Raw genomic sequence first — 25,565 nt, 5'->3', positions numbered from 1 at the left:
TCATACCAGTACTGACCTACACTGACGGCGGAACATGGGGCTTGAAGGTGGCTTTGGAGCAGAGTCTCGATTCCTTCCACCGTCAGCAACTGCGATCACTACTTGGCATTAGTTGGCGTCAGAAGATGACGAATGTCTCTTTGTACGCCAGGTGCAAAGCTGAGCAAATCACCAACATTCTCAAGCGTCTGCGGTGGCAACTCTTGTATTGTATACCTGTGTTTACTGCTTACTGCTTACTGCTGCTTTATTGTTCCTAGTATCAGTTTAGTTTAGTTTAAATATCTCTTATTATTATTATTATTATTATTTTTTTTTTTTTCTCACCCCACACCCCTCTACTCTGTTATCGGCCCTCTTAAGAGTTGTGTTCATCACTGTTGAGGCTTCCGATGGAAAATAAAAGACTACTACTACTACTAACTCTTTGGTCACATTCTCCGCTTGCCAGAGGACACCCCAGCATCATTGGCAATGGCGGCGTATTTCACGCACGATGAGAAGACCTGGCGAGGACGCCCACGTGTCACAATTGTCTCGAAGCTGTCGGGAAACCTGGCGAAAGCGGATAATGGAAGGCTTGTGTCGCTTGGTGACTTGCAGCGCCTACGGATCCTGGCAAGGGACCGTGCAGGGTGGAGAGGACTCTGTGCCGTCGTATGTTTCTCTTGACTGGTTTACACAGAACGGATATATATTATGATGTCATTTGATTTATGGTTTTGGCAGAGCATTCTATTTCCGGCATATGCGAATATGTGGGTTGCCATTGTTCGGGTGACATTGCCGCGGAAATGCATATAATAATAATAATATACCGTATTTTCCGGGGTATAAGCCGCACCGGGGTATAAGCCGCACCCCACTTTTTGAGGAAAAATATTAACTAATTGTTGGTATTCGGAGTATAAGCCGCATCCACAAACCAAGATTTTTCACACTCATTGACAAATGGCCTTTCTACAAATTTATTATGGTTATGGAGCTAAATACCATGTTAGATCAGATTATGAAGTGTAAGTGCACCACAGGTTGCTGCAGAGATGTTGGTGTATTGCTGTGTTGACTACAGATCACTCCATGTCATCTGCACTATCTTCAGTCTCGCTGCCACTGATGTTGATCAAAGCTACCTCTGCAGCGATGCCGTCGCCGTCTTCATTGCTGCCGGAGTCTGAATCATTGTGGTCCTCAAAGATCATGTCATCTTCTGTCGCGGCGACCTTGTCGCGCGATTTGTATCATGTTTGTGCCTGTTCTTGTTTCAGTACAAAACGCTAGTTCCATGCCCACGTTCCCGTGCTTTGTATGACTTGTTCTGGCCCACGTATGCATGACTGTACATGTACTTGTCAAGGCACGTGCATGCAGCACAGTTTGACGCGCTTTTGGGAATGTGTTTTTTCTTCTCCCACGGTGGTGGGTTATGCGGCTCTTCTTGGACACGAGTGGTTTTTCAGTTTTGTTGTTCTCTAGCATTATTCATGGAAAGAGCGATTACTACAGACTCCTTTGTCCTATGATGTGTGCCACCTGTAGAGGTGAGATCGGACTTGTGACCTGTGTTGATAAATCGAGAGATTGGGAATCCTAATCTTTCGACATCTTCAGTGCCGTCCAGTGCATTTGAAATTGAGCACTTTTTGAATGATTTGGCGACCATTGTAGTTGGGATGGTCTTCCATGACTCATCCACCCATTTGCATACTTTGGAAATTGATGGCTTCTTCATACGGCCTGTTGGTGTAAACTCATGGTTTCCACCAATGATCCAGTCTGTCCAGTGCTGCCTGATGTGGCACTTGAATGGCTTGTTGAGGCACACATCAAGTGGCTGAAGCTGGGATGTCAGACCACCAGGGATAACAGCAAGGTCGGTCCTTGTTTCTTGAGCACGTCTTTTGAAGTTCTCTACTAGATGTGCACGAAACGAGTCAAAGACAAGGCAGCTTCGAACAGGGGTGCTCCTACGGCCACCTTGCCTTGCACACCAAACCTTATCCAGCCACATATGCATTCCAGCTTCATCCATCCAGCCTTTGGGGTGAACGTGGACAATGATATCAGGCGGCACTGCATCCTTTGGCATAGTCTTTCGCTTGAAAATGACAAATGGCCGTAACTTTGTCCCATTGGCAAGGCATGCTAAAGCCACAGTAAAGTGCTCTCGTTCGTGCCCTGTCGTTTTGATGTGAATAGCCTTCGCTCCAATTTTGTCGATAGTGCGGGACAAGGGCATGTCGAAGTTCAGAGGTGTTTCATCCATATTGCCAATCTAATCTAGCGGATACTTGTTCTGTTCTCTCAACCTGATGACGTTGCGCTGAAAGGACAGAATCTTCTCCTCAAACTCGTCCGGCAGTCGCTGGCACAGGTGAGTCTTCACCCGGATAACAAGGCTATGTCGCTTCATGAAACGATAGCACCAACTAACAGTTGCGTTGAAACTTACGGCGTTCATCTCCTTTGCGAAGACTTTCGCTTTTAGGCGAATCATTGTGCCACTCAATCCAATCCCATCTTCTCGATTTTTCTCGATCCATTCGAAAACCTTACGCTCAAGTTCATTCCATCGTGGCTCGGGTCCAGCATGTAGCGATTTGGATGCGACTTTCTTCTTCGACAGCTCGACTTTCTGTTTCCGCCACTGGTGGTGGCTCCGGTGGCGGCAAGGGCAACGGTGGAGAAGGCACATTCGGTTGGCTTAGTGATCCACCACTCTTCCTTTGCACCGTGTGTTCGACTTGCTCTGGTTGTGTCGGTGGTAGAGGGAGCGGGTTCTTGCGTGGTCTTCCCCGCTTCGGGCGCTTCGCTTTTGCTGCGTCCGGCAGCATGTGAAGTGGTACATGCTGCTTGATACGTGCGCTCAGGTGTTGAAGGGTCCTACCAACGTACCGGCTATCACAATTCCGGCACTCAAATTGGTAGACCAAGTGGCTCAATAGGTGGGATGGTAGGACATCCTTCCTCACCGTGAACGCACGTATCGTAGTGAACACAGGGATGAAGTGCGCTGCAAAGTATGTTTGTGCCGCCACCGGAGCCACCACCAGTGCCGTTGGTGGCTGGGGTTGGGGAGGAGTCGGCAACAACAACAGTACCGCCAATCACAGAAATTGAGCCCATTTCTTTGACACAGTATCCGGCTGTGCGGACACCGCAGCACCCTCCGGCGATTGATCCGTGGGTCCAGAGACCACGGAGGTCGACCGCCAATTATTCAACCGAAATATATGCTAGGAATGGCCAAGGCCCACGCGGAGCATCGAAGGAGACCGGAAGCCGGGGGCAAAACGGAACACAATCTCGGGACGTAGATGAGGTAAGGACAGTGACACGGGACAGACGTAGGAAGGAGAACATGGATGGTATCAGACGACTGACTGGTGGTGAATATGAGTTGGGTGATGATGCGGCGGATGACGAGAATACAGATGACGACGAGGCGGATGACGGCGAGGATACAGATGACGACGAGGCGGGTGATGACGAGGCGGCGGATGAAGACGAGGCGGATGACGGTGAGACGGCTGGTGGTGATGGTGATAAAACGGACGAGGAGGAGTCAGGTGGCAGGGAAGGTGATGGAGCTGATGAGGGTGAAATTCGTAAGAAGTCAGCTGTGTATTTGCATTTGTTATCTCGTCCCGATTGTTTGAGTGTGTATGATGATTCCCACTTCTCTGTACTGTGCCGTGCCCGTTATGTCCAGCAGTTGAAGGTCCTTGAAGCTGTTTGTATTCGTACGCATAAGCCCGATTTGTGTAAGCAAAAAGAACATGTTTTAGCACTTAGGTTATTTTCGTGAGTTTGCACCCCGTGTTCATGAGTTGTTTCTGCACTGTTCATGCCCGTTTGTCACACTTACTCTTTATTTTAGTTCTCACTTTTTGTAATACTTACCACAAGTTACCCGTCGTGTGTCACACTTCTTTGGATTTTTAACCTTTGTTTTCCCCTTGTTCTCTTTAGTTCCGTATTTCCACTGATGATCGGAACGTGAAAATCGATTTTGGAAACACACAAAACCAAACCTTGAACAAATTGTCATGTTGCGTGGTGATGTCTGCGGCATTCATACTTTTCATTGCTATTATTAAACTTTTATCTCCACGTAGATTATTTGAATATCGAGTACCTGCTGGTTTAGTTATCACATTGTTCATTGTAGCATTCTCGCCAATATGCCCTTCTGTATTGTTGGCAAACGCTGTCAGGCTATACATGGCATCTTCTTCAGTTCCAGTCAGATTGAGGTATATGGTTTGGCTGCAAAGACGTATGGTTTTTTCCTTTGAATCAGTTCCGGACACGGAAAGTTGCGTGAAGTCACAGTAGTAATTTGCAACATCGAATTGTCCAGTCAGTTTGGTGAAAGTCACAGATATCCATGTTGTTGATGTTGAAACCATGAACATGGGTGCTGGCGGTGCTGTTTGCAAATAGAGTACAAACAAAGCACCACTAGTAAGCTGTAAGCATGATGAAGACAACGTGCAAACTTGAAGTGAGTCATGGCTGCACGAGAGAGTGCCCACCACACCGCGATACCGGTCCTTGTGCACATACAGTAAAGCATGCTGAAGGCTGTGTTAACATGAGAACTTTCAACCCCGGGTTGAAAGTCTGTACGATTGAAAAAAAATAGGGAGGGGGGAGTGCTTACATGAAAAAAGTTGACCCAGGTCAATTACTGATATGCCGAGAAAAGTCCACTTCTAGAGTGCTGTATGGCCACGTGACTACTTTCGCGCGAACGTTGCCTTTCCAGTGCTGCGCAAACCTGGCACGAAATATGCACAGAGGTAAGGTAGTGCGATTCCTTGATTTCAACCCTCCCTTGATGGAAGGGTTGAAATTTCCAGGTCAGCTGCAATGTGTCATGTAAATGATCCATCCAGTCAATCTATCTGTGCTCATGGTGGGTTGAAATTTGACCCAGGTTGAAAACTTCCATGTAAATACAGCCTTTTAAGCGACCACTCAACAGACCTTCAACATGGATGCAACATGTTTAAGATCGATCAATATTTATCATTGCACGGAATGGAGCAGTGACACATGGATACGAGTCACGAGCATCTGTACTGTAACTAGATACAATGTAGTATAGGAATGGACTGTATTATCTAGTAGTTTTGTGCTACAGCGGTTGGTACATGTACTCAAACTGCATGCACGTGGTATCCGCTGGAATTAGGGTGGATCAGGAGCTAGCTTTTGCCGGTGCCTCCCGGCGCTGGTTTGGTGTGTGCCAGCCAACCCTCAAGGAGCTTGGGTTTGGGGCAGTGATGGGGTTTGTAAGTCATTACTACTCGGCGTTTTTGTGTGGTTTTGAGTGGCTCTTCAGTACCTTTTGGAGTAAAGGATTTCTGATACAAACGTTCTTGATAGGAGAATGGAGTTATCCTTGAGGTACAAGAGGCACATCATTTTTCCGCTTCAGCAGTGCTCAATCATTGCGGACTCTGACAGCTTCCACCTTCTTTTTTATTTTATTATATTTGTTTACTAAAGGCCATGTGGTGCATGCAATGGGAACATGCAGCAGCCATGGTGGTGGGGGCCTTTGACTGCTGCATTGGTAATGTCATCCGTCTGCTAAGGGCCAGCAAAAAGCGGGTCTTTTTCCTGAAAACACACCACCTCAAAAAAAAAGAGTCCGTAACTCGGACACTCATTCTCCATATTCCACTGTGTTAACCCCCTACTACCTGTCTACAGACTTTCAATCATATGATCGACCACAAAAACCTTCGTAACTCCACCATTTCTTGTGCAAATTCAACAATGGAAGAGTATCAGTGAATATCACGTGCATGCAGTTTCAGTGTTTCAGTACATGTACCAACCGCTGTAGCACTAAAACTACTAGATAATACAGTCCATTCCAATACTACATTGTATCTAGTTACAGTGCTGTGCAGTTGCTCGTGACTCTTACAAAACCGTGAAACTCAGAGGTACAGCAAAACGCTTGGATTCCTTCTTTCAAGTGTGTATTTGAGGAACACGTAAAGAGCATGGACATAATCTAGAATCACATAATAGTACGGGCTTGGCAGTTGATAGGTTGAAAAAAAACTGGCCAAATGAGAATAACTCATTGTCTTACCATCCTGGGTGGTAGAACTTTGCAGGCGACTCTCGTAGCTGCCGGTACCACCGGTTGATTTAGCGACCAGTGATAAGTTGTATGTTGTATCAAAAGTTAGTCCTGAGAGTGTTGCATGGGTGTTGTTGGTACTGGCCGATGTCACATGTCTGCCATTCTGATATGCACAGTCAACATGGTATGCAACCAGCTTTCCATTCAGCTTGTATGGGTCTACAGCAGTCCAGTTGAGTGTTACTGTTGTTGCTGTTCTGGAGTCCAAGGTAAAGTTGCCAGGTGCCACACTTGGAGCTGTCCATAATGAGGTGAAATAGAGAGATAGAAATAGAGATAGATTCAGTTTGCTAATAGTCGTGACTACGTTTCAGAGTTACTCGTTTCAGAGTTACAAATGTATGCTTCTCTCTCAGATCAGTATTTATCCAGAGAAGTATTTACTACTAGTATCCAGAGAAGTATTTACTAGTAGCCAGAGAAGTATTTATACAGAGAATTATTTATACGAACCCAAGTATTTCCACAATCAGTCTTTCAGTCTAATCAATAAATCTCCCAACCAAGTATACTCGTCAGAGTCTAAAATTATTATCTTGTCCGTCGGTCTATGTAACGATAACGACGCGACAGTTACCCTATGATGCTGTGATCCTGTGCCCTCCCGACCTCGTGCTACTGGTGCGTTCGGGTCCCGTCATTCGCGATTTAGGTGGATCAGTTCGCATTTGGGGGACAATGGGCCAGTTCTAATTTCTTACTTTTACGACGGGGCAGCACCAGTAAAGGTTTTTCAGAACCGCTCACAGAGCGGTTTTTATATGGATAATTACTGTATGGTGCTTTGGTTGCATGACTTCCTGCCAGCTCTACAGCGCGGCATGTTCCGCCACTGTGTATTATTGTACACTGCTTTGGTTGACTTCCGGTGCTGCACTGCACGTGCAGCTGCACTCTGGAACGTGCAAGTCTTGTAGTATGCGTTCCTGCACCGACCCGGGGTCGTTGGGCATGCGTGTTTGCGCCGACCCGGGTCGTTGGTGCTTTCTCTTAGTATATTTCACATAGCTGTATGGATTTATTCCTTTAGAACCTTTCTAGACCCAGAAGAAGACGGTTGTGTTGTTTTGGCTGCGTGTCGTGCGGGCCAGTGAGTGCCGTGTGGGGTTCGTGAACCGCAGGAGAAAACAAGTCTAGTTGTAGTTTCGTAACATCTGGTGCCGAAACCCGGGACTCAGTAAACATGTCGATGAAATTAGACAACCAAGTTTCTGCGAGTGTTCCGCGGGAACGGGGATGACCGGGAGCGGGTTTTTGAGAAGTTCCTCGTGCTCGCCAGTATCCAGGGCTGGCACACGGAGACGAAGAGGATGAAGAGCCTGCCTCTTTTCCTCGACGGCGACGCGTTCCTGGTGTGTTCACGCCTGAGCGCCACGGACCGCAAGGTCCAGGGCACAGTCGTCTCGAAGATGCAAGAGTCGTTTTGTATCGCGAAGGCCTAGGCCTACAAGTGTTTCCCTCAGCGTCGGCTGAAGGTGGACGAGGCCGTCGACGCTTACATCACCGATCTGCAGCGTCTGGCGGGGCTGGCTGGCCACGACGCATCCGATGATAAGGACCCGATGGTCGTCGAGCAAATAGAGTGCGGTCTTCCGGCGGAATTTCAGCGCGAGCTGAGGCTGGCCATGGCCGGGAAAGAATACTCCGTGAGCGGCTGTACGGACCTGATCCGAGCACTGCGGACTGCTGCCACCGACGCTCGTCAGTCAGTACAACAGCCCGTGGCTGCTGCGATGCCAGCGTCTAGCGCCCAGTCGAGCGGCACCTCCACTGGAAACGGAGTGTGTTTTAACTGCCAGGAAGTCGGCCACATCAGGCGCAACTGCCCTCACCTGCAGCGGGGTGCACCACGGAGTGGCGGTGGACCAGGAGGTGGCGGTTGCCAGAAGGGCGCGACGCAGCTGAGTTGCTATTTCTGCGATGGCGTTGGGCACGTCAAGGCGGACTGCCCTGAGCGGAAGCCGTGGCTAGCCCGCAAGAGGGGCGCAGCTGCCGCGGGAGAGGACGCAGCTGCACAGAGCAGCAGCAGCGACCCCTGCCTCTGCACGGTTGCTGCACGGTCTAGAGGAGCGCTGCCGCGCGTGTACATGGACATCCGACCTGCCAACGGTCCTGGCCAGGAGTGGGCGCGAGCGATGGCCGTCGTCGACACGTGTGCGAGTCACTCGCTCGTCTCTGCGAAGTTTCTACAGGCCTGCAACATCCCGTACAGTGATGACGTGTCCGTCGGGATGGTTGCCCTGGATGGTAGCGAGATCGACCTGATCGGCACCGTCAACCTTGACGTCCAGCGGCAGGACGGCCCTGTGTTTCTACCCTGTGTGTCTGTCGTGGCATGCGTGACGCGGAGTCTGGAGGTCATTGGCACCGACGTGCTGATTGGAGCCGACATTGTGGCAGGTGTTGGTGGCGTACAGCTCAGCTACGACGACAACGGTGTGCTGGACGGAGTGCGCTTTGGTCAAGCGAAGGAGCCTGCCGTTGTTGCCGCAGCCGCCGACAAGCATCCGTCGCGCCGTGTGACTGTCGAGCAGGACGGAGATGACGTCACCCTGTCGCCGGATGACGGTCAAGTCTGCTGGGACTGCGTCGCACAGCGTTGGATGCTGACATGGGCGTGGGAAGACCAGCAGCCGACAGCTCCTGTTGGGTCCGGCATTGGCCAGTATGCGCGGAACAAACTCACGGCGGAGCAGGTGTCGCTATACTATGACGAGGTCGACTCCTGGGTGAAGAACGGCTGCTTGTTGAGCACGATCCGGCAGTCCATGGCGAGCCTGTTGCCCTTGCTGGCGAAGGCGCAAGAGCACAAGAGTTCCACGCCCGTCAGGCCTTGCCTGGACTATCGTGGTCTGAATTCGCTGATCAAGTCCAACCCAGGCACCGATGCCCCGGCCTGTGCAGAGAAGATCCGGAAATGGCGGTCAAGCTGCGACGCGGATTATCAGCTGGTCGACATCCGCAAGGCCTATCTGCAAGTGCACGTTGACCCGTCACTGTTGCGCTATCAAGTCGTCGTGTGGAACGGGAAGATGTATGTGATGACGCGCATGGGATTCGGTCTCTCCATCGCGCCTAAGTTCATGGACATGATCGTGCGCTGGGTCACGCGGAAGTGGCCTGGAGTCGACAATTACGTTGACGACATCCTGATGCCGGCGCAGATCCGCGAAGCCGTGGCTGCGGAGCTGCTACGCTATGGCCTGCCGACTAAGCCTGCCGAGTCTCTGCCGTCTGCCCGCGTGCTTGGCCTACAGCTGTCCACTTCGGCGGCCGACGTGGTCAACTGGGCACGCCGCGACGGTGTCGACCTCAGCTTCGACCGTCCGCTGACGAAGTGTGGCGTGTTCAAGTGGACTGGACGTCTGACCAGCCACTACCCGGTGTGTGCCTGGCTTTGTCCGGCCTGCGCGTGGCTCAAGACGCTCGCATGCGCGGGGGATCACTGGGATGTTGCCGTGTCCGGCGCTACCGTCCGGTGCTGCGAGGACCTAGAAGCGAAGGTCGCAAGCAGAGATCCAGTACACGGCGTGTGGAGCGTCCCGTCGACGGCTGTCGGCGACTGGGCCGTGTTCTGCGATGCGTCTGACCTGGCAGTAGGAGTCGTCTTGCAGCTCGACGGCAAGGTCATCGAGGACAGCTCGTGGCTGAGAGACGCGAACGACAGCAAGCACATCAACGTCGCTGAGCTTGACGCCGCGCTCCGCGGCTTGACATTTGCTGCGGAGTGGAAGCTGGAGGCAGTTCGGCTGATCACCGATTCGAAGACCGTGTTCGGATGGCTGGAACAAGTAGTCGGCAACGTCTGCCGTGTGAAGGTGAGCGGTCTTCAAGGTACTCGTCCAGCGCCGCCTTCAAGTCATCGAAGACCTGGTTGAGTCGACCGGCTTAGCTGTCAAACTGGAGTGGGTCCGATCCGAGCATAACCCGGCCGACCGGCTGACCCGCGTGCCGTCGGAGTGGTCAAAGTGTCAGAAAACGGCAGCCAAGGAAACCGCCGTCGGAGCCGCCACTGTTCCAGCGGTAGTCGGCCCTGTGCCGAGAGAAGAGATCGCTAGGGGTCAGCTTGTTGATGCTGACATTGATTCCGCTACTGAGCTGATCGAGGCTGGCACGCCTGAGTTGATTGCCGGTCCGTTCAAGAAAGTCAGCAAGTAGCTCGTGATCAACGGTGGCGTCCTTTGCCGAAGCGTCAAACTGCCCGTTGAAGGCGTGGTAGCGGTGCCCGTGATCCCGACCAAGCTTGTCCCGAAGGTCGTAAAAGCCGCCCATTGCGCATCTGGACATGCCAGTTGGGGCGTGATGTACGAGATGCTACGCAGTCGCTGTTACTTTCCGTCAATCGCCGAGAGCTGGCAGAGTCACTGCCAAAGCTGCGAGCGATGCAGAGCAGCCAGTGGGCAGAGAGGGCCAGCATCGCCGCAGGCCAGAACGGAAGTCCCAGGCCGCCCGTGGAGTGTCGTGCAGATCGACACGCTGGAACTTGGTGCGGAGAAGAGCGGCAAGTTTAACTGCGTGCTTATCTGTATTGATGAGTTCAGGAAGTGGGCTGAGGTTGTGCCTCTTCGCCGTCACAACGCGGAGTGTGTCGCCGCCGCGTTCACGACAATCTGCTGCCACTGGGGTTCGTCGGACATCGTTCGCATGGACAATGGCACGGAGTTCAGGAATGCCGTCTGCGATGCCCTCTTCCAGCAGTTCGGCATGGAAGTCAGAACCGGAGCGGTGCGACGCCCGCAGTCCCAAGGAGCTGCGGAGCGTATGAACAGGACACTAATCACCTTGATGCGGAAGGTGCTGTTAGAAGCGTCTGACTGGAAGTCTGAGCTGGAGCTCCTCCTCCTCTACTACAGGACGCGCCTGCACTCTGCAACCGGCGTTGCATTGATGGTTGCCATGACTGGCTGGCTGCCGCGAGATCTCATCGTTGCAACTGATCAGGGGGTGTGTAGCCTCAGCGCATGGGTGACGCGGCTAGGAGAGCGGACAGCCCTTCGTGACCTCGTTGAAGCAGAGTTCTCTACGACCGATTCTGTCGTCGAAGTCTCTGAACAGTCGGCTTATGACGTAGGAGATGCCGTCCTGCTCCGTCAGCCGATACGGCAGCGCAAGCTGGCGCTGCGTTACGAGACCGGGTGGATGGTAAAAAGAGTCGTGGGCACCTCGACCTTTGACATCCGACACGTGAATGGCGGGGAGAAGGTTATCAATGCTGACCTTCTGAAGCCCTCGCCATCACAACCTGTCGCGGCTGGTGACCAATCCGATGGCGATGACACACCTGCCGAGCACGGCGTGGAGCCGATTGCTGGCCGGCAAGTCTGCGGTCTGTGCGATCGTCGTGACGTCCGTCCCTCCGCTCGCTATGCGTGAGAGAGATCATGCCTAGGGGAGGGGTGTTAGAGAAGTAAGGTGTCTCTCTCTCTCCCTCTCTGCCTCTCTCCCACTGGTGTACGCGTGATGCATGTGCGTGCGTATTGTCTTGTAGTCTTCCACTCTGTTTGGACAAATCCATCGTAATTTATTGTACGGTGGTTGCACTGCACTGGACTTATTACTGTATGGTGCTTTGGTTGCATGACTTCCTGCCCGCTCTGCAGCGCGGCACGTTCCGCCACTGTGTATTATTGTACACTGCTTTGGTTGACTTCCGGTGCTGCACTGCACGTGCAGCTGCACTCTGGAACGTGCAAGTCTTGTAGTATGCGTACCTGCACCGACCCGGGGTCGTTGGGCAAGCTTGTTTGCGCCGACCCGGGTCGTTGGTGCTTTCTCTTAGTATATTTCACATAGCTCTATGGATTTAATCCTTTAGAACCTTTCTAGACCCAGAAGAAGACGGTTGTGTTGTTTTGGCTGCGTGTCGTGCGGGCCAGTGAGTGCCGTGTGGGGTCCGTGAACCGCAGGAGCAAACAAGTCTAGTTGTAGTTTCGTAACATCACTAAACAGCCGAGTGCATGCTGTGTATCGGTGTATGTATGCGGACACTGCTGCCAGGGCCCTAAGGATCAGAGAAAACGGTTCTGTTTTTACTAAGAACATACTGCATGTTAAGTTAAAGGCTGTAGCTCAGGCATCCACATTCTCCATATTTCATGGTCTTTGGCTTCCTGGAAAGCTACTACAACCAGGAAAATGATGAGCTGAAGCATAAGTCTTCCCATGGCAGGAGACAAGATTTAGAACTAAGCGAATTTGTCCTAAAGTCGCGTTTGCACAAATCAAAAGAAAGTTTTCTTTCAGCCGCCATTTGACTCTCCTCGGTTGTATCGAGGTCAAATGTTTTTTGAACACTCCCGCGGGTCTATTGCTCGAAGCAGTCATGGCACCACGTTGAAAAAACATAGAAAGAAGAAAATCAAGCACCCACTCACTGCACAATAGTCGTTGGTTTCGTGTGGGTATGCTTGTCCATGGAGCACCATAAATCAACGAATATTGACCCGAGCGCAAGCTGAGAGCTTTCGCATCGCCGTACATTATTTCGATTGGGAATCGAGTAAGAATTAACGGGCGTATGAACATATGCACGCCCAGTTAATTCTCATCAATGTGTGATGTACACTCATCACATAATACTGTTGTGTAACACTACAGGCTCAGCAATGCAAAGGTTAAAGTGATGCAGTGATGATGCAATAACCAACAGAATGCAGTATGCACCCCGTCTCATCATACACATCCCGGGTAGCTGTTCACACATGCAAGAATGGCTAGCAATTGAATGTAAAACGCAGTGAGCAAAAAGCTCTCAACACATATAGTGGGAGTCTCAAAAAGCTGGTGCTGTCTTTCAGGGAACCTTAGTTGATGTTTGAGCCAGCACAACTTGGGTGAAAACCTACCTTCCAGGACCCATGTGACAAGCCTTCAATCAGCTTGCCTCAAGGCGATGATTGATGGGGGACCTTAGGAGTTTCGGGATACTACCACTTAGAGGATTTTAAAGGAAGTGTACAAAGCGGAGGAGAGCGTGTCAAGTGTCGCGAATCTCACGACGGAGATTCCGAATTATTTATTTTACGTATTTTGTGTATTTTTTACGCATGAGATTTTTCTTGCGTACAGCCGCCATGTTTATTTTCTATGGCAACGAGGTCAGCACACGAGGAAAAAACTCGGTACTCCTTCGTCCATGTAGACAGATATTTTGCTTCCACTCGTTTCAGAGTTACAAATGTATGCTTCTCTCTCAGATCAGTATTTATCCAGAGAAGTATTTACTACTAGTATCCAGAGAAGCAGGCACAGTGGGTTGGTCAGAGACCATGATTGAGATACGAGAGGTACCTGGTTCAAGTCCTGCCTGGGAGCGGTTTTTCCAGCCGTGCTGCTACCCACAGTCAACTGGGAACTTGTGGCCAGGCACAAGGGGTACATGGATGCAGCTAATGGGGTCGTTTTCGGCACTTGTGCCAGTGGTTGTGAGGCTTACCCACTCACCCCCACCGTTAGGCGCTGCATCTGCCGCTAGGGTTTATCGGGTGTTAGCGGCCGTCGTGAGTTCCCTTCGGGAATGGATACGATAATTTACTTATCCAGAGAAGTATTTACTAGTATACAGAGAAGTATTTATACAGAGAATTATTTATACGAACCCAAGTATTTCTACAATCAGTCTTTCAGTCTAATCAATAAATCTCCCAACCAAGTATACTCGTCAGAGTCTAAAATTATATTATTATCTTGTCCGTCGGTTTACAAAAGGGTATATTGTAAAACTGCTTTGGCTCAACGCGAGCGCATCTTGAGTTCTCTTAGACTCACAGACTCAAACTGTAACTTGTCATTAGGCAACGTAATGAAAAACCAATGAAACAGAAACGACACGAGGAGTCAAGCTCCAGGAAAAAGGGCTAGAAAACCGTATGTCGTACGTGAAGACCATTGAAACGTCGTAGACGTACCATGGCGCAAAAGGTAAGTAAAATACTTAAGAAGACACGATAGAAAGAAGAAAGAAGACTGTATAATCAATTGCTTGTATGCTTGTATGTATGCTTGGTGCGAACCATTAGTTTGTGACAATACTCTTATTCATGCAATCTCTAACAAGCATGCAATATCTAACAAGCATGCACTATCTGACAAGCATGCAATATTCCACACTCCCTCCAGATGAGAGCTTAGAATTTAGTGTACTACATGTACCTGACTCGTTCCTACAACAGCGTGATGCTACTAGAGTACAGAGCATGGTGCAACGTGATGCTCTCATCTAACACAGAATATTGCTGCTGCAGTTCTATAAGGAGCCGGCATTAATCAGTTGCTGTCTGGCTTTATCAGCTGACCGGCCAGCATCTCTCTTTGGACGCATGGCGCCGGGGTGCGCACCGGATTGCTGGCTAGCAGAGGCTGGGTCTGCAACAACTGCCTGTGGCTGTTTGCCGAGAACATCGGCGACTGGTGCAGGGCTCGCTACCTCCACGGGGTACAGTCGCTGTACCGGGCGACGCATGGTGGATGCTCGTCCTCCGCGGGAAGAGCATTTTATCACCGCTCCTCGGACCTTGTTGTCCTTGCCTCGGATGAGGTCTTCGACTAACGCTAGTCTCCACAGGCCACGCTTCTCATTCTCGTCGTGCACGACTACTACATCACCGACGCACACTGTTGCTCCTTGGTCGTGCTGATTGCCTCGCCTGTGAGCGTTTCGGAGTTCGAGGAGATACTCGCTTCTCCATCTGCACCAGAAATGCTCCAGGATTGTGTTAAGGTGGGTGAGTCGGTGTAGAAGCTCATCTCGTTGAATTGACGCGACATCGACGTCATCAGGACAAACTGTCGGAAATGACAGGACGCGCCGACCATACAGTAGATGGGACGGTGTTAACGGCTCCTCGACATCTTCAGTTGACACAAATGTCAGAGGGCGACTGTTGAGGACTGCTTCAACCTCGAGCAAGAAGGTGAGCAGTTCTTCGTACGTGACGCGTGCCTGGCCGAGAATCTTCCTCAAGCAGCGTTTTACACATCGGACCATCCGTTCATAAAATCCACCCCACCATGGAGCCTTCTCCAAGTTGAACGACCATTCCATGCCGTGTGCTGTTAGATAGTCGGTGACTTCCGGCAGACCGAACAAACCCACTAGTGACTTAGCCGCTGACTTGAAGGTCTTGGCGTTGTCAGAGGTAACGTGCCGAGGGATGCCAAATCGTGCCGTAAACCGCTTGAAACAACGGAGGAACGTTTCCGCTGATAGGTCAGGCACAAGATCTAGATGGAGCGCTCGGCTGACGGCGCAGGTGAAGAGCGCGATATACACCTTCTTGGTGTCTGCTCCTTCCCTGATGAACAGCGGCCCTGCGAAGTCCACACCGACGTAACTAAAGGGGAAGTCCACCTTGGTCCTGAATTCCGGCAGGGGAGGTGAATCTTCCGGAGCGTACGGCTTCGACTCGAGACGTCGACAAACGGTGCATTGGCCGACAATCTTTCGTACGAATTGCCGACCACGAATGATCCAGTAACGGGATTGTAGCTCGGTTACTGTCTCCTTGACACCATTGTGGCATACCGTGTCATGCGCCTGCAGGACGGCTAGACGTGTCAACGGGTGGTTCGCGTTCAGCAAAATCGGATGGGTTTGATCATGCGACAGTCCAGCGTTTTGCAGACGTCCGCCACACCGTAGCATGCCACTCTCGTCGGTGAAAAGGCCGAACTCCTTATACCAACCAGGGTACTTCTTGTTCTTGGACAGATCCTGTTGAATGTTGACCATCCACAGTGTATGTGCTCTGTGGAGATCCTTCGCAGACAGATGTGTGGTCTTGCTGCGACGCTTCAACAGCTCTGTGAACTTCAGGACGTAAGCGGTCACACACAGCAGTTTGCTTAGTGAGCTGAATCGATTCACATCGATGACCTTCTCGATGCTACTGTGCGAGGTGCAGCCGACTGCCATGACCGTGGTAGGTGTTGCCTTCCGCTCTCTCTCGACTTCTTCATACTGCGATGCTGCGGAGCGGCTGTCGACTTCTGCTCGGGGTTGTGGCTCGTGTAGCCACTTCGGACCAGTGTACCAGATGGTACTGGTGAGCTCGCTGGGCTTCACTCCTCGTGACGGCAGGTCAGCTGGGTTCAAAGATGTTAGGCAGTAGCTCCAGCAGGACGTCGGAACGAGACGTCGGATCTCTGTAACCCGGCTCTCAACAAACTGCTTCCAAGTTTGCTCCACTCCAGCTATCCACGCCAGTGCCACTCGGGAGTCTGACCAGTAGTGAATCTGATCAATCTTCAGATCTGCCAAAGTTGAGGAGACTGATGCCATCAGGCGAGCCAATACCAGTGCTGAAAACAACTCGAGACGGGGAATGGTCTGTTGCTTCAGTGGCGCAACACGAGTCTTTGCAGCGACTAGCTGTACTGAAGTGCCCACCTCCGTCGTGAACACAACGTAGATGGCTGCTGCATAGGTTCTCTCGGACGCGTCACAGAAACCGTGTAGCTCGACACGTGTGATGTTGCCGTTCGCGTCTGTTGCGTAGTGCCGTGGCAATGAGACCGGTGGCATGGCCTTCAATTCCCGTATCATCGTCTGCCACTTGCCAAGACACTCTCCCTCCAATGGGTCATCCCAGCCCATCTTCAACTGGCATAGTTGTTGGTGAAATACCTTGAGGGTGATGGTGATAGGTGCCAGGAGTCCGAGGGGGTCATACATCTTGGCTTACGCCGATAGGACTTGGCGCTTAGTCACTGGCGAGTCGACCTTGGTCGTGCTGAACACCTCGTCGACGCTGAACGTAAGACGGTCAGATGTCCTGTCCCATGGAATGCCCAGGACTTTGGTGGTGGCTGCGGATGAGCCGTTCAACATGGTCTTGGCATACGAGTCGTTGTCCACGGCGACAGTAGGCAGACCGTTAGTCGACAGTGGTGTCGCTGCGGTACCATTGACGATCTCATTCAACTCAGCGGAGTTGGAGACAAACTTGCGCAAGTTGAATCCGCCTGTTGCGAGGTGATTCTTGGCACGGTTGAACGGTTCCAACGCATTGGCATTGCTGTTGCCGCCACTTGCAACATCGTCCACGTACAGACTCCGCAGCAGCTTCGTAGTGAACTCGGGATAAAACTTGGCGAGATGGTGTTGCAGGGTAGCGTTCAATAAGAATGGGCTAGCGGATACACCGAAGACAACACGCGTGAATCGGTACGTCTTGAGTACCGGCTGAGCGCTTGTGGGATTGTCGACCCAGAGGAAGCGTAGGACGTCGCGGTCGGCTGCCTCAATCCCAACCATCAAGAACGCCTTTTCTATGTCTGCGGTGAAGGCTACCGCATGCTTTCGGAACCGGAGCAGTATGCTGGTGATCTGCTCGAGCAGCGGTGGTCCCGTGTGGATGCAGTCGTTCAGGGACGGATGCGTCTTCACCTTGGCTGAGGCATCGTACACCACACGAACCTTCGTAGTGGTCTTGTCCTGCCGAATGACAGGATGGTGAGGCAGGTAATGTACTTCGCCCACCATGTCGTGCTCTGTAGTTGGCACCTCCTCGATGATGCCCTTCTGAAGTTGCTCTTGAATTACTGCATTGTATTCCTTCAGAATTTCTGGTGACTTCTGCAGTTTCTTGAGTGTTGACTGTAGCCGTTTCTCGGACAGACTGTAATTGTCTGGAAGCGCGCGATGATCCTCCCTCCATGGCAACCTGACCGTGTACCTCTGCCCATCGTAGCGGATGGTCTGTTGGAACAGCTGCAGAGTGTCCGGTTCATTAGGCAAGATGCCGATGGATTCAAGCTGCCAGAACTTCTGGAGTAGCTGGACCAAAGCACTGTCTGGATCTTGCACGGTAGATGGTTCGACATCGCAAGCGTGAACGGTTGCGACGTTAGTGGAGATGATGCCTGAATTACACCTGCCTGTTGGTCCGGACAGAACCCACCCGAGGCGAGTATCGAGAGCAGTTGGCCCATCGTCTACACGAACGATGTCGCCCGTGACGATCTGCCAATTAACGTCAGCGCCGAGTAGAATGTCGATGCTAGCTGAGCCGCCACAGTTGACGGCGAGACTGAGATTATGTAGAGACTTGTAAGCTGTGACTACATCTGTGGTGTGCTGATTTTGCACGGGTGCACAGACTGATGGAACGACGATGCAGTTGACACGAATCCGGTTGCCAGCAACGCACTGAATGCCCAGTTCGACCACGTCCCGGAGTGTGCTTGGGCTTGGCTGTTCGCCGCCAAACGCGTTTATCACTACACGTTCTTGACCGGAGCGGCGCACATCCAGTTGAGTCAGTACCGATGATGTAGCGTACGAGCGTTGGCTCCCACCATCTAGCATTACTCGTACATGCACTTTTCGATCTGGACGTTGAGGCGAGACCACCGAGGTCTGTGCAGTTTGTAGAAATACAGCTCCGCTGTCGCTGACAGTAGCTGCGGTTGTTGACGAAAACACTGACTTCGACCATTTTCCACTTCCGAATCATCTCTTCTCGCTTGCGTCGATCTCTGCGGCTCAACTGGTCTTCGTCGCCATTCGCAACTAAGGCTTTACGACCAGGGTTCACAAACTCCAGGTTTGTCACCTCTTTCCAGCTCTCGCCAGCCGATTTGCGAGGCTCTGCCGCTCTCTTCTTCGCCGCCATGTTACTTCAACAGTACTTTGGACCAGAAACTGATGCTGTACCCCTACAAGAAAGAGGTAAGTAATTTAGTAATTACTTGTTCCCTTGATCAATGACTATGTAGAAATGAAACACAAAGTCTTGGAATTTCATTGTAAGTCAAGCCAGGTGAGGGACACCAAAAGACTTCACACACCTTTAATGCTAGGCGCTAGGCGGGGCTTTACACCTGGTATTTCGCGCCAAAATTGCATGCATGGCTACTTCACATGTCGACTGAATCTGTGAGGCTGTAGGTTGTAACTGCGAACGTCTGAACAACAACTAACTGAATTCAACCGGCTCGAAGAACCAATTTACAAAAGGGTATATTGTACTTCCTCCGCGTCATCGAAATTGTCGCAGTTCGACTAGTGACTTGTCACTTGTTACTGACAACTCCATAAGCTAAACCATTCAAAACTTATTACACAGTATGATAGTCTGAAGACTAGAGTAACGTTCCAGGACAGTTGGACTGAGAGTTTTCATGCAGAGATAAAGTCCTCGTCGTCGCTGATGTCAATGGACGCAAAAATATCGTTCCGAAATATTTCAAAGAAGGTTGAAAGTTGGTCGCGCCTCATCTCAAACGCTTTGACTTTCTCCACAGGACAAGAGCTGCTATGATTGTCGTCTGCTAGCTCTGGATGATTCCTACTACACCGCCAGCGAAGCCTAGTAAGAATACAAGATCGTTGCGAGGTCGGTTGATTACCGTCGGCGGAATCACCTCGATCTTGAAATGAACTTTTTTTAGCCGTGGCATGCCCATTTATTTTAGCTGCGTGGTCACAGCTCATGCAGGTAAGTGTACTATCAAGTCCAGCGCGCCCTCTTTTTCAGCATCACTGGTACGGCACCTGCGCGTGCATCACTAGCATGCTCCACGTGTAGAGTCTACATAGCTCTTGCAGGTACAATCATGTACTGAGTGTCTCAGCTAGCCAGAGCGACAACATTTAATTTTATCGCTGTTACGTGCATTTAGTTTGCTGACCCCTCGATGTTTCTCCAAGCGCTGCTACTTGTTCCACGAAGTCATTCTCACCCCAGCTAAGGTAAAACAGTGATGAAGCTTGATTGAATGGCCATAAGCACGAGAAATGTGCAGGCTGCAACGCCTGACTGATCTCAGCGAGTCGAAATTACCATCGCAGCGACATCAGCGAAGAAATTGCGTCTAGTTCAAAAATTTCAGCTTCGAATAACAGAAAATAGAACTTTGCCGTCACCCTATAGTGATGAGTATCGACTATGTCCAATTCCTTGCCTCTGGTACGAGTGCTGGTGAGTAAATATCCCGTTTTATATCAAAAGTCAAACTGCGACAATTTCGATGACGCGGAGGAAGTAAGACTGCTTTGGCTCAACGCGAGCGCATCTTGGGTTCTCTTAGACTCAAACTGTAACTTATCACTAGACAACGTAATGAAAAAACCAATGAAACAGAAACGACACGAGGAGACAAGCTCCAGGAAAAAGGGCTAGAAAACCGTATGTCGTACGTGAAGACCATGGGAACGTCGTAGGCGTCCCATGGCGCAAAAGTTAAGTAAAATACTTTAGAAGACACGATAGAAAGAAGAAAGAAGACTGTATAATCAATTGCTTGTATGCTTTTGCTTGTATGCTTGGTGCGAACCATTAGTTTGTGACAATACTCTTATTCATGCAATCTCTAACAAGCATGCACTATCTTACAAGCATGCAATATTCAACAAGCATGCAATATTCCACAATATCCTCTCGTCATTCTACGCGAATGTGAAGAAGAAGGATGGCTCCGGGTTCGCGAAAAACAGTCTTCAATCTGCCCGTGGTGCGATTCAGCGGCATATCTCGTCATTCTCGCGGCAGATCAACATATTTACCGATCCTGCGTGCTGGCGTCATCCGCGATGAGTTTCAGCTGTCGGCTATCAAGCGCTACCTATCCAAACTCCATCCTGACGAGAATCGTTTGTTCCAGCGAGCTTTGTCAGGTGAGATGTCTGCTGCTGCCAATTGCTGGTTCATGAAAATGCCTCTTTCACGCAATATCTTATCTGGCATGATGAAGCGCTTGCCCTCGGATGCTCTTTTGTCAATGCAGTATACGAATCACTGTGTTAGAGCAACATCAATTACCAACATGAAAAAATGTGGTGTGGATGATAGGAGAACTTGTTCTGTTTCTGGTCATCGCAATGTTCAGTCTCTTACTGCTTATGATAGGCCCAACCTAACAGAGTCGTGCTCTATGGCTGAAGCTATTGATCTGAGATTGCCTGTAGCTGATAAATCAAACCATGCTGTGCAGTCATCCACACCCGCTGTCACTATTCAGAGCCATTAATCTGCTGTTCAGAGCTCTGCTTCTGCCGTATCTCCTTATCTGAATGCTGCTTCCACTACTTTCAAGCACAGTTTTATTGTGTTCAATATTCACGCAGAGCGTGCTGTTGAGGCTCGCATTCTGCTAAATAATTATCTTGCTGCTAGGCGCCTAGCTTCCTCTAAAGCTGATTTGCCTGTTGGCATGTAGGCATGGTTATTCTGCTCATGAGATAATGTGATAATAATTCTTCTCAATCTCTAAAAAGGAGTTTGTATGGTGGTGGTCTATATGGGGTTTGTATGAGGTTTACGTGAGGTTTATATGCCCAGTATAAACCACCAGCATGATGGGCAAGTTGACTGGAAGTTTGTATGAAAGGTCAGCATAATGATATTTATTGGCTCAGTATCCGAGTCATAATATAATTTCCTTCATCCTTCTTCGGTGAGGAGGCAATTATGCGTGTGCCATTGGTGACGTAACAGGCCCGCCGGCAAAGTTGGTCCGGTTTGAGGGGGGTCCGTGGGATCTCCCGTGGACATTTTTTGAAAAATCCGGTCAGAAATAGCAGAGTTTGGCCCTTTCACAAGTTTTCAGTGCCAACTACAGGGAATAACTTTGCATGGACATCAATGTACAATGTATGGCCCACCATGGGTGTATGTACATACAAGTATGTATGCATGATCGATAATACATGGACATGTACACAGAATTTTCTCTCCCCGGTTTTGGACGAATCTTAGGGGGTGACCTGAGCCAGAGTTGGTCCGGTGACAACCGGACCAACCGGACTGGTCCCGCAGCCCTGCGGAAAGTAAAAGACAAGTGCAGCAAAGGTATGCAAAAACATGAAGCAGCTACAGAATGAAATCACCTGCTGTTCTTGTACTAAAGTCACCAAGCATGTTTGGCAGTCCAATCACTCCAAGTGTATTTTGTGTGGCACATTGTGTGTTTGTGTAGGTGGCATCTTCCTCAACTGGAGACAAGATGATGGGGCTAACTTGTTTGCAAATGCTCACTGTATCCAAACCTGACATTATTATGTCCGACACTGAAGACCTCGTGAAGTTACAACAAAACTGGGAGAAATGATAGTGTCCTGGAACAATCTGAAGATTGATAGTAACTGTTGTTGATGTTATATCCGTGGAGTTGATTATAGGTAAACTGGGCCCTAAAGAGATGCAAAGCATACAATACAGATACACGGATTCCAAGGTAGAAGGCTACAAGTTTCGACCCTGCAATAAAAACAGGTAGGGTCTAGGTGGAAAATTGAAGGTAAACAATCTAACTGCTAAGTCAACTAAACAGACTTCAAATGATACTTCTTTAACTCTAAAGGGATTCAGAACTCAAATTGATGTTCCCTAAAGACAGCATGTCTGAGAATACCAAATTATGTGTGCAAGTCGATCTCTCCGATTTCGCTCAAGATTTGCACATAGGTTCCCTTTGGGGTGTAGATCGACTTTGCAAAACACTTGAAAAATTCCTGACGGGAACCTTGAAACTGGCATACCCCTCAAAGATGGTCAAAGAATAACATCATTTATGAGTCTAAAAACGAGTCTCGCCACAGGGTACACGAACAGGCTAGGAACAAAATTCCTTAAAGCCAACATTGCCTTACCTTAGAAGAGTTCCTGGGACAGCACAGCTTAGCCATGCCAGCACCCCAGAAGACAAGGGCCGTCAACCCCTGACGTCTCAAATGATCGTACTGAAAACAGCCAATTTACAAGCGCTGATAAAAGTACGAGCTACATCTCCAATTAGCAAGAACTATACACCGGCAGATAGTAGAACACCTCTTCTAGCACTGAGGACATGTTCCCCCATCTTCATTCTTGGGTTTTCTTGAAATAAACAATTTTGAAATTGTCCACTCCATCATGCTGAACTTCAGCCAAGCTCATACCTGCCCAGGAAAGCTCGCCCCTCCGCGACGTCTCCTTCAGCAATTTCTACTCCAAAGCTACTCCCAACACTGCAGAACAAAGTGTATCGTTGACCCTGACAAGGAAAATCAGCGATGATCACGTATCACTCCAAACGACAAGCTTCTCCTTGGGCTACCCACACTTTTTGGTGCGACTGTTGATGCAAAAGTGACTGAGTCCTGAGCGAAGGTTTTGAATTTACAGCAAGAGGTACAGTGAAATCACGTGCTTCATGACGCAGGATGACGTTTTCCGGATCACGACACGAAGCAATTGATCACGATCGTGCCTGGCACGCTACTCGGAACGGACGGTGATGGCTGAGGTAAGCTGCGCTGCATTTCCTGCATGGTCTGCTCAGAACCCCAACAAACTGTCCTAGGAGTGTTGCAATGGCAATACGCCTTTGAAATATTCCCCCGTACAGCAAGGAGAGTTATGCATCTTTTACTCTTACCTCCTGCTATCCCGAACATGATCCAACATTGAAAGTCCCTTGGGTTCATGCCAATGCTCGACAAGAGCTGCTAGCGTGGTCGCTTTGTGTTGACTGGTACAAGCAGTGCTTGATGCATGAACCGCATGGCAGATTTATTACGTCATTAGGAACGTGATTTTAATGGTCTTCAAGCTACATGGTCAGGGGAAAGTCCCAGTTCGCAGTTCTACAACACGGCCAGCGTGTTCTTAGGCTTTGTGACAACGCGAGTGTGATCGCTTCTAGAGCAACGGGCGTTGAAGCCAAGTAACAACGCACTTGACCAAGCTGACTTGGATATTTCGTGAGCTGAGATTCACGAGACTTGTCATTCTTGTGTAACGAGGCACGTGATGTCACCATGCCTCTTGCAGTAAAATTCAATACCTTCGCTTAGGACTTCACTTTGGCATAAGCGATCGGACCAAAAATTGTTGGTGGCGCACTAGAAGCTTGTCATTTGGAGTGACAAGTGATCACCGTCGCTTTTCCTTTTCAGAGTCAACAATACACTTTGTTCTGCAGCTTTGGGAGTAGTGTTGGAGTAGGAAAATGCTGAGGATACTTCACGGAGGGGCGAGCTTTCCTGGGCAGGTATGAGTTTGGCCGTATTTCTGCATGATGGAGAGGAAAATTTCAAATTGTCTTTTTCAAGAAAACCCAAGAACGCTGTTGGACATCTTCAATTATCTTATAATTGAGTTGAAGTGTCGACAATTTATGTTGTATCGAGGGAAGCCCTGCTAAGTATGAATTAGTGCTTACTTCACTTTTAGCTGCAAGTCCTGTCACAAGATAAGTCTCGTTACAAGATAACATTTTGATAGCTCAGAGATTATCTACTAATGAGGGAGGACCTGTACTTTGGTATTCTCAGACATGCTCTCTTAATTTTGCAGCCATCACACTTTTTTGTTTTAAATCTTACCGAATAGTAGTCCGTAATTGAAGTGTTCAAGTTGCAGGCATTGCATATAACTAGGGGTGAAACGAATTCACCGAATATCTAGAATTATTCGTTTGGAAAACAATTCGAGTTACCGTACTTCCTCCGCGTCATCGAAATTGTCGCAGTTTGACTTTTGACATAAAACGGGGTATTTACTCACCAGCACTCGTACCAGAGGCAAGGAATCGGATATAGGCGATAGTCATCAGTATAGGGTGACGGCAAAGTTCTTTTTTCTGTTATTGGAAGCTGAAATTTTTGAACTAGACGTAATTTCTTCGCTGATGTCGCTGCGATGGTAATTTCGACTCGCCGAGATCAGTCAGGCGTTGCAGCCTGCACATTTCTCGTGCTTATGGCCATTCACTCAAGCCTCATCACCGTTTTACCTTAGCTGGGGTGAGAATGACTTCGTGGAACAAGTAGCAGCGCTTGGACAAGTTGGAGAAACATCGAGGGGTCAGCAAACTAAATGCATGCAACAGCGATAAAATAATAATTTGTCGCTCTGGCTGAGACACTCAGTACATGATTGTACCTGCAAGAGCCGTGTAGCCTCTACACGAAGTGCTAGTGATGCACGCGCAGGTGCCGCACCAGTGATGCTGAAAAAGAGGGCGCGCTGGATGATAGTACACTTACCTGCATGAACTGTGACCACACTGGCCAACGGCTATTCGCCCGCCGAACTATTGTACGGCCGCAGGCTCCGCACCAATCTTCCGTGCCCACCTGATCTCCTGCAACCCTCCTGGCCAGACATCACCGCTCTCCGGGCCAAGGAGCAGGAGGCTAAGCATCGGCAAGAAGATCACTTCGATCAACGCTTCGCAGCAAAGTCGCTCTCCCCTCTGCCACTGGGAGCGAAAGTGTGGGTCGACGACAAGCGCGAGGGTACAGTGGTTGAGCAACTCACCGATCGCTCCTACAACATCGCCACCTCATCCGGTCTTCTGCGCCGAAACCGCCGTGCAGTGAAGTTGCTCCAGCCAGTGACTCCTCCCGGACCGGTGCCAGCAGTACCACCGGCCGCGCTAGTCCCGCAACAACAGCCTGTGCCTACGTCAC

At 49.9% G+C, this 25,565-nt stretch overlaps 1 protein-coding gene across 1 annotated transcript in view; it reads right to left on the bottom strand.

The window, feature by feature from the left end:
* Window positions 1-25,565, bottom strand: part of LOC135827823 (receptor-type tyrosine-protein phosphatase delta-like) — a 362,685-nt gene that overhangs the window by 255,511 nt on the left and 81,609 nt on the right. Inside the window, exons 11-13 of the mRNA XM_065340252.1 lie at window positions 21,999-22,301; window positions 6,116-6,406; window positions 4,139-4,432 (exon numbers count right to left, since the gene is read on the bottom strand). Of these exons, the coding sequence (XP_065196324.1) occupies window positions 4,139-4,432; window positions 6,116-6,406; window positions 21,999-22,301 (888 nt within the window). The remainder of the gene's footprint in view (window positions 1-4,138; window positions 4,433-6,115; window positions 6,407-21,998; window positions 22,302-25,565) is intronic.

This window comes from Sycon ciliatum, chromosome 12 (genome assembly GCF_964019385.1).
Source record: "Sycon ciliatum chromosome 12, ocSycCili1.1, whole genome shotgun sequence".
Taxonomy (NCBI): domain Eukaryota; kingdom Metazoa; phylum Porifera; class Calcarea; order Leucosolenida; family Sycettidae; genus Sycon; species Sycon ciliatum.
Note: the sequence above shows the minus strand (reverse complement) of the source record. Positions and strands in the feature narration are given on the sequence as shown.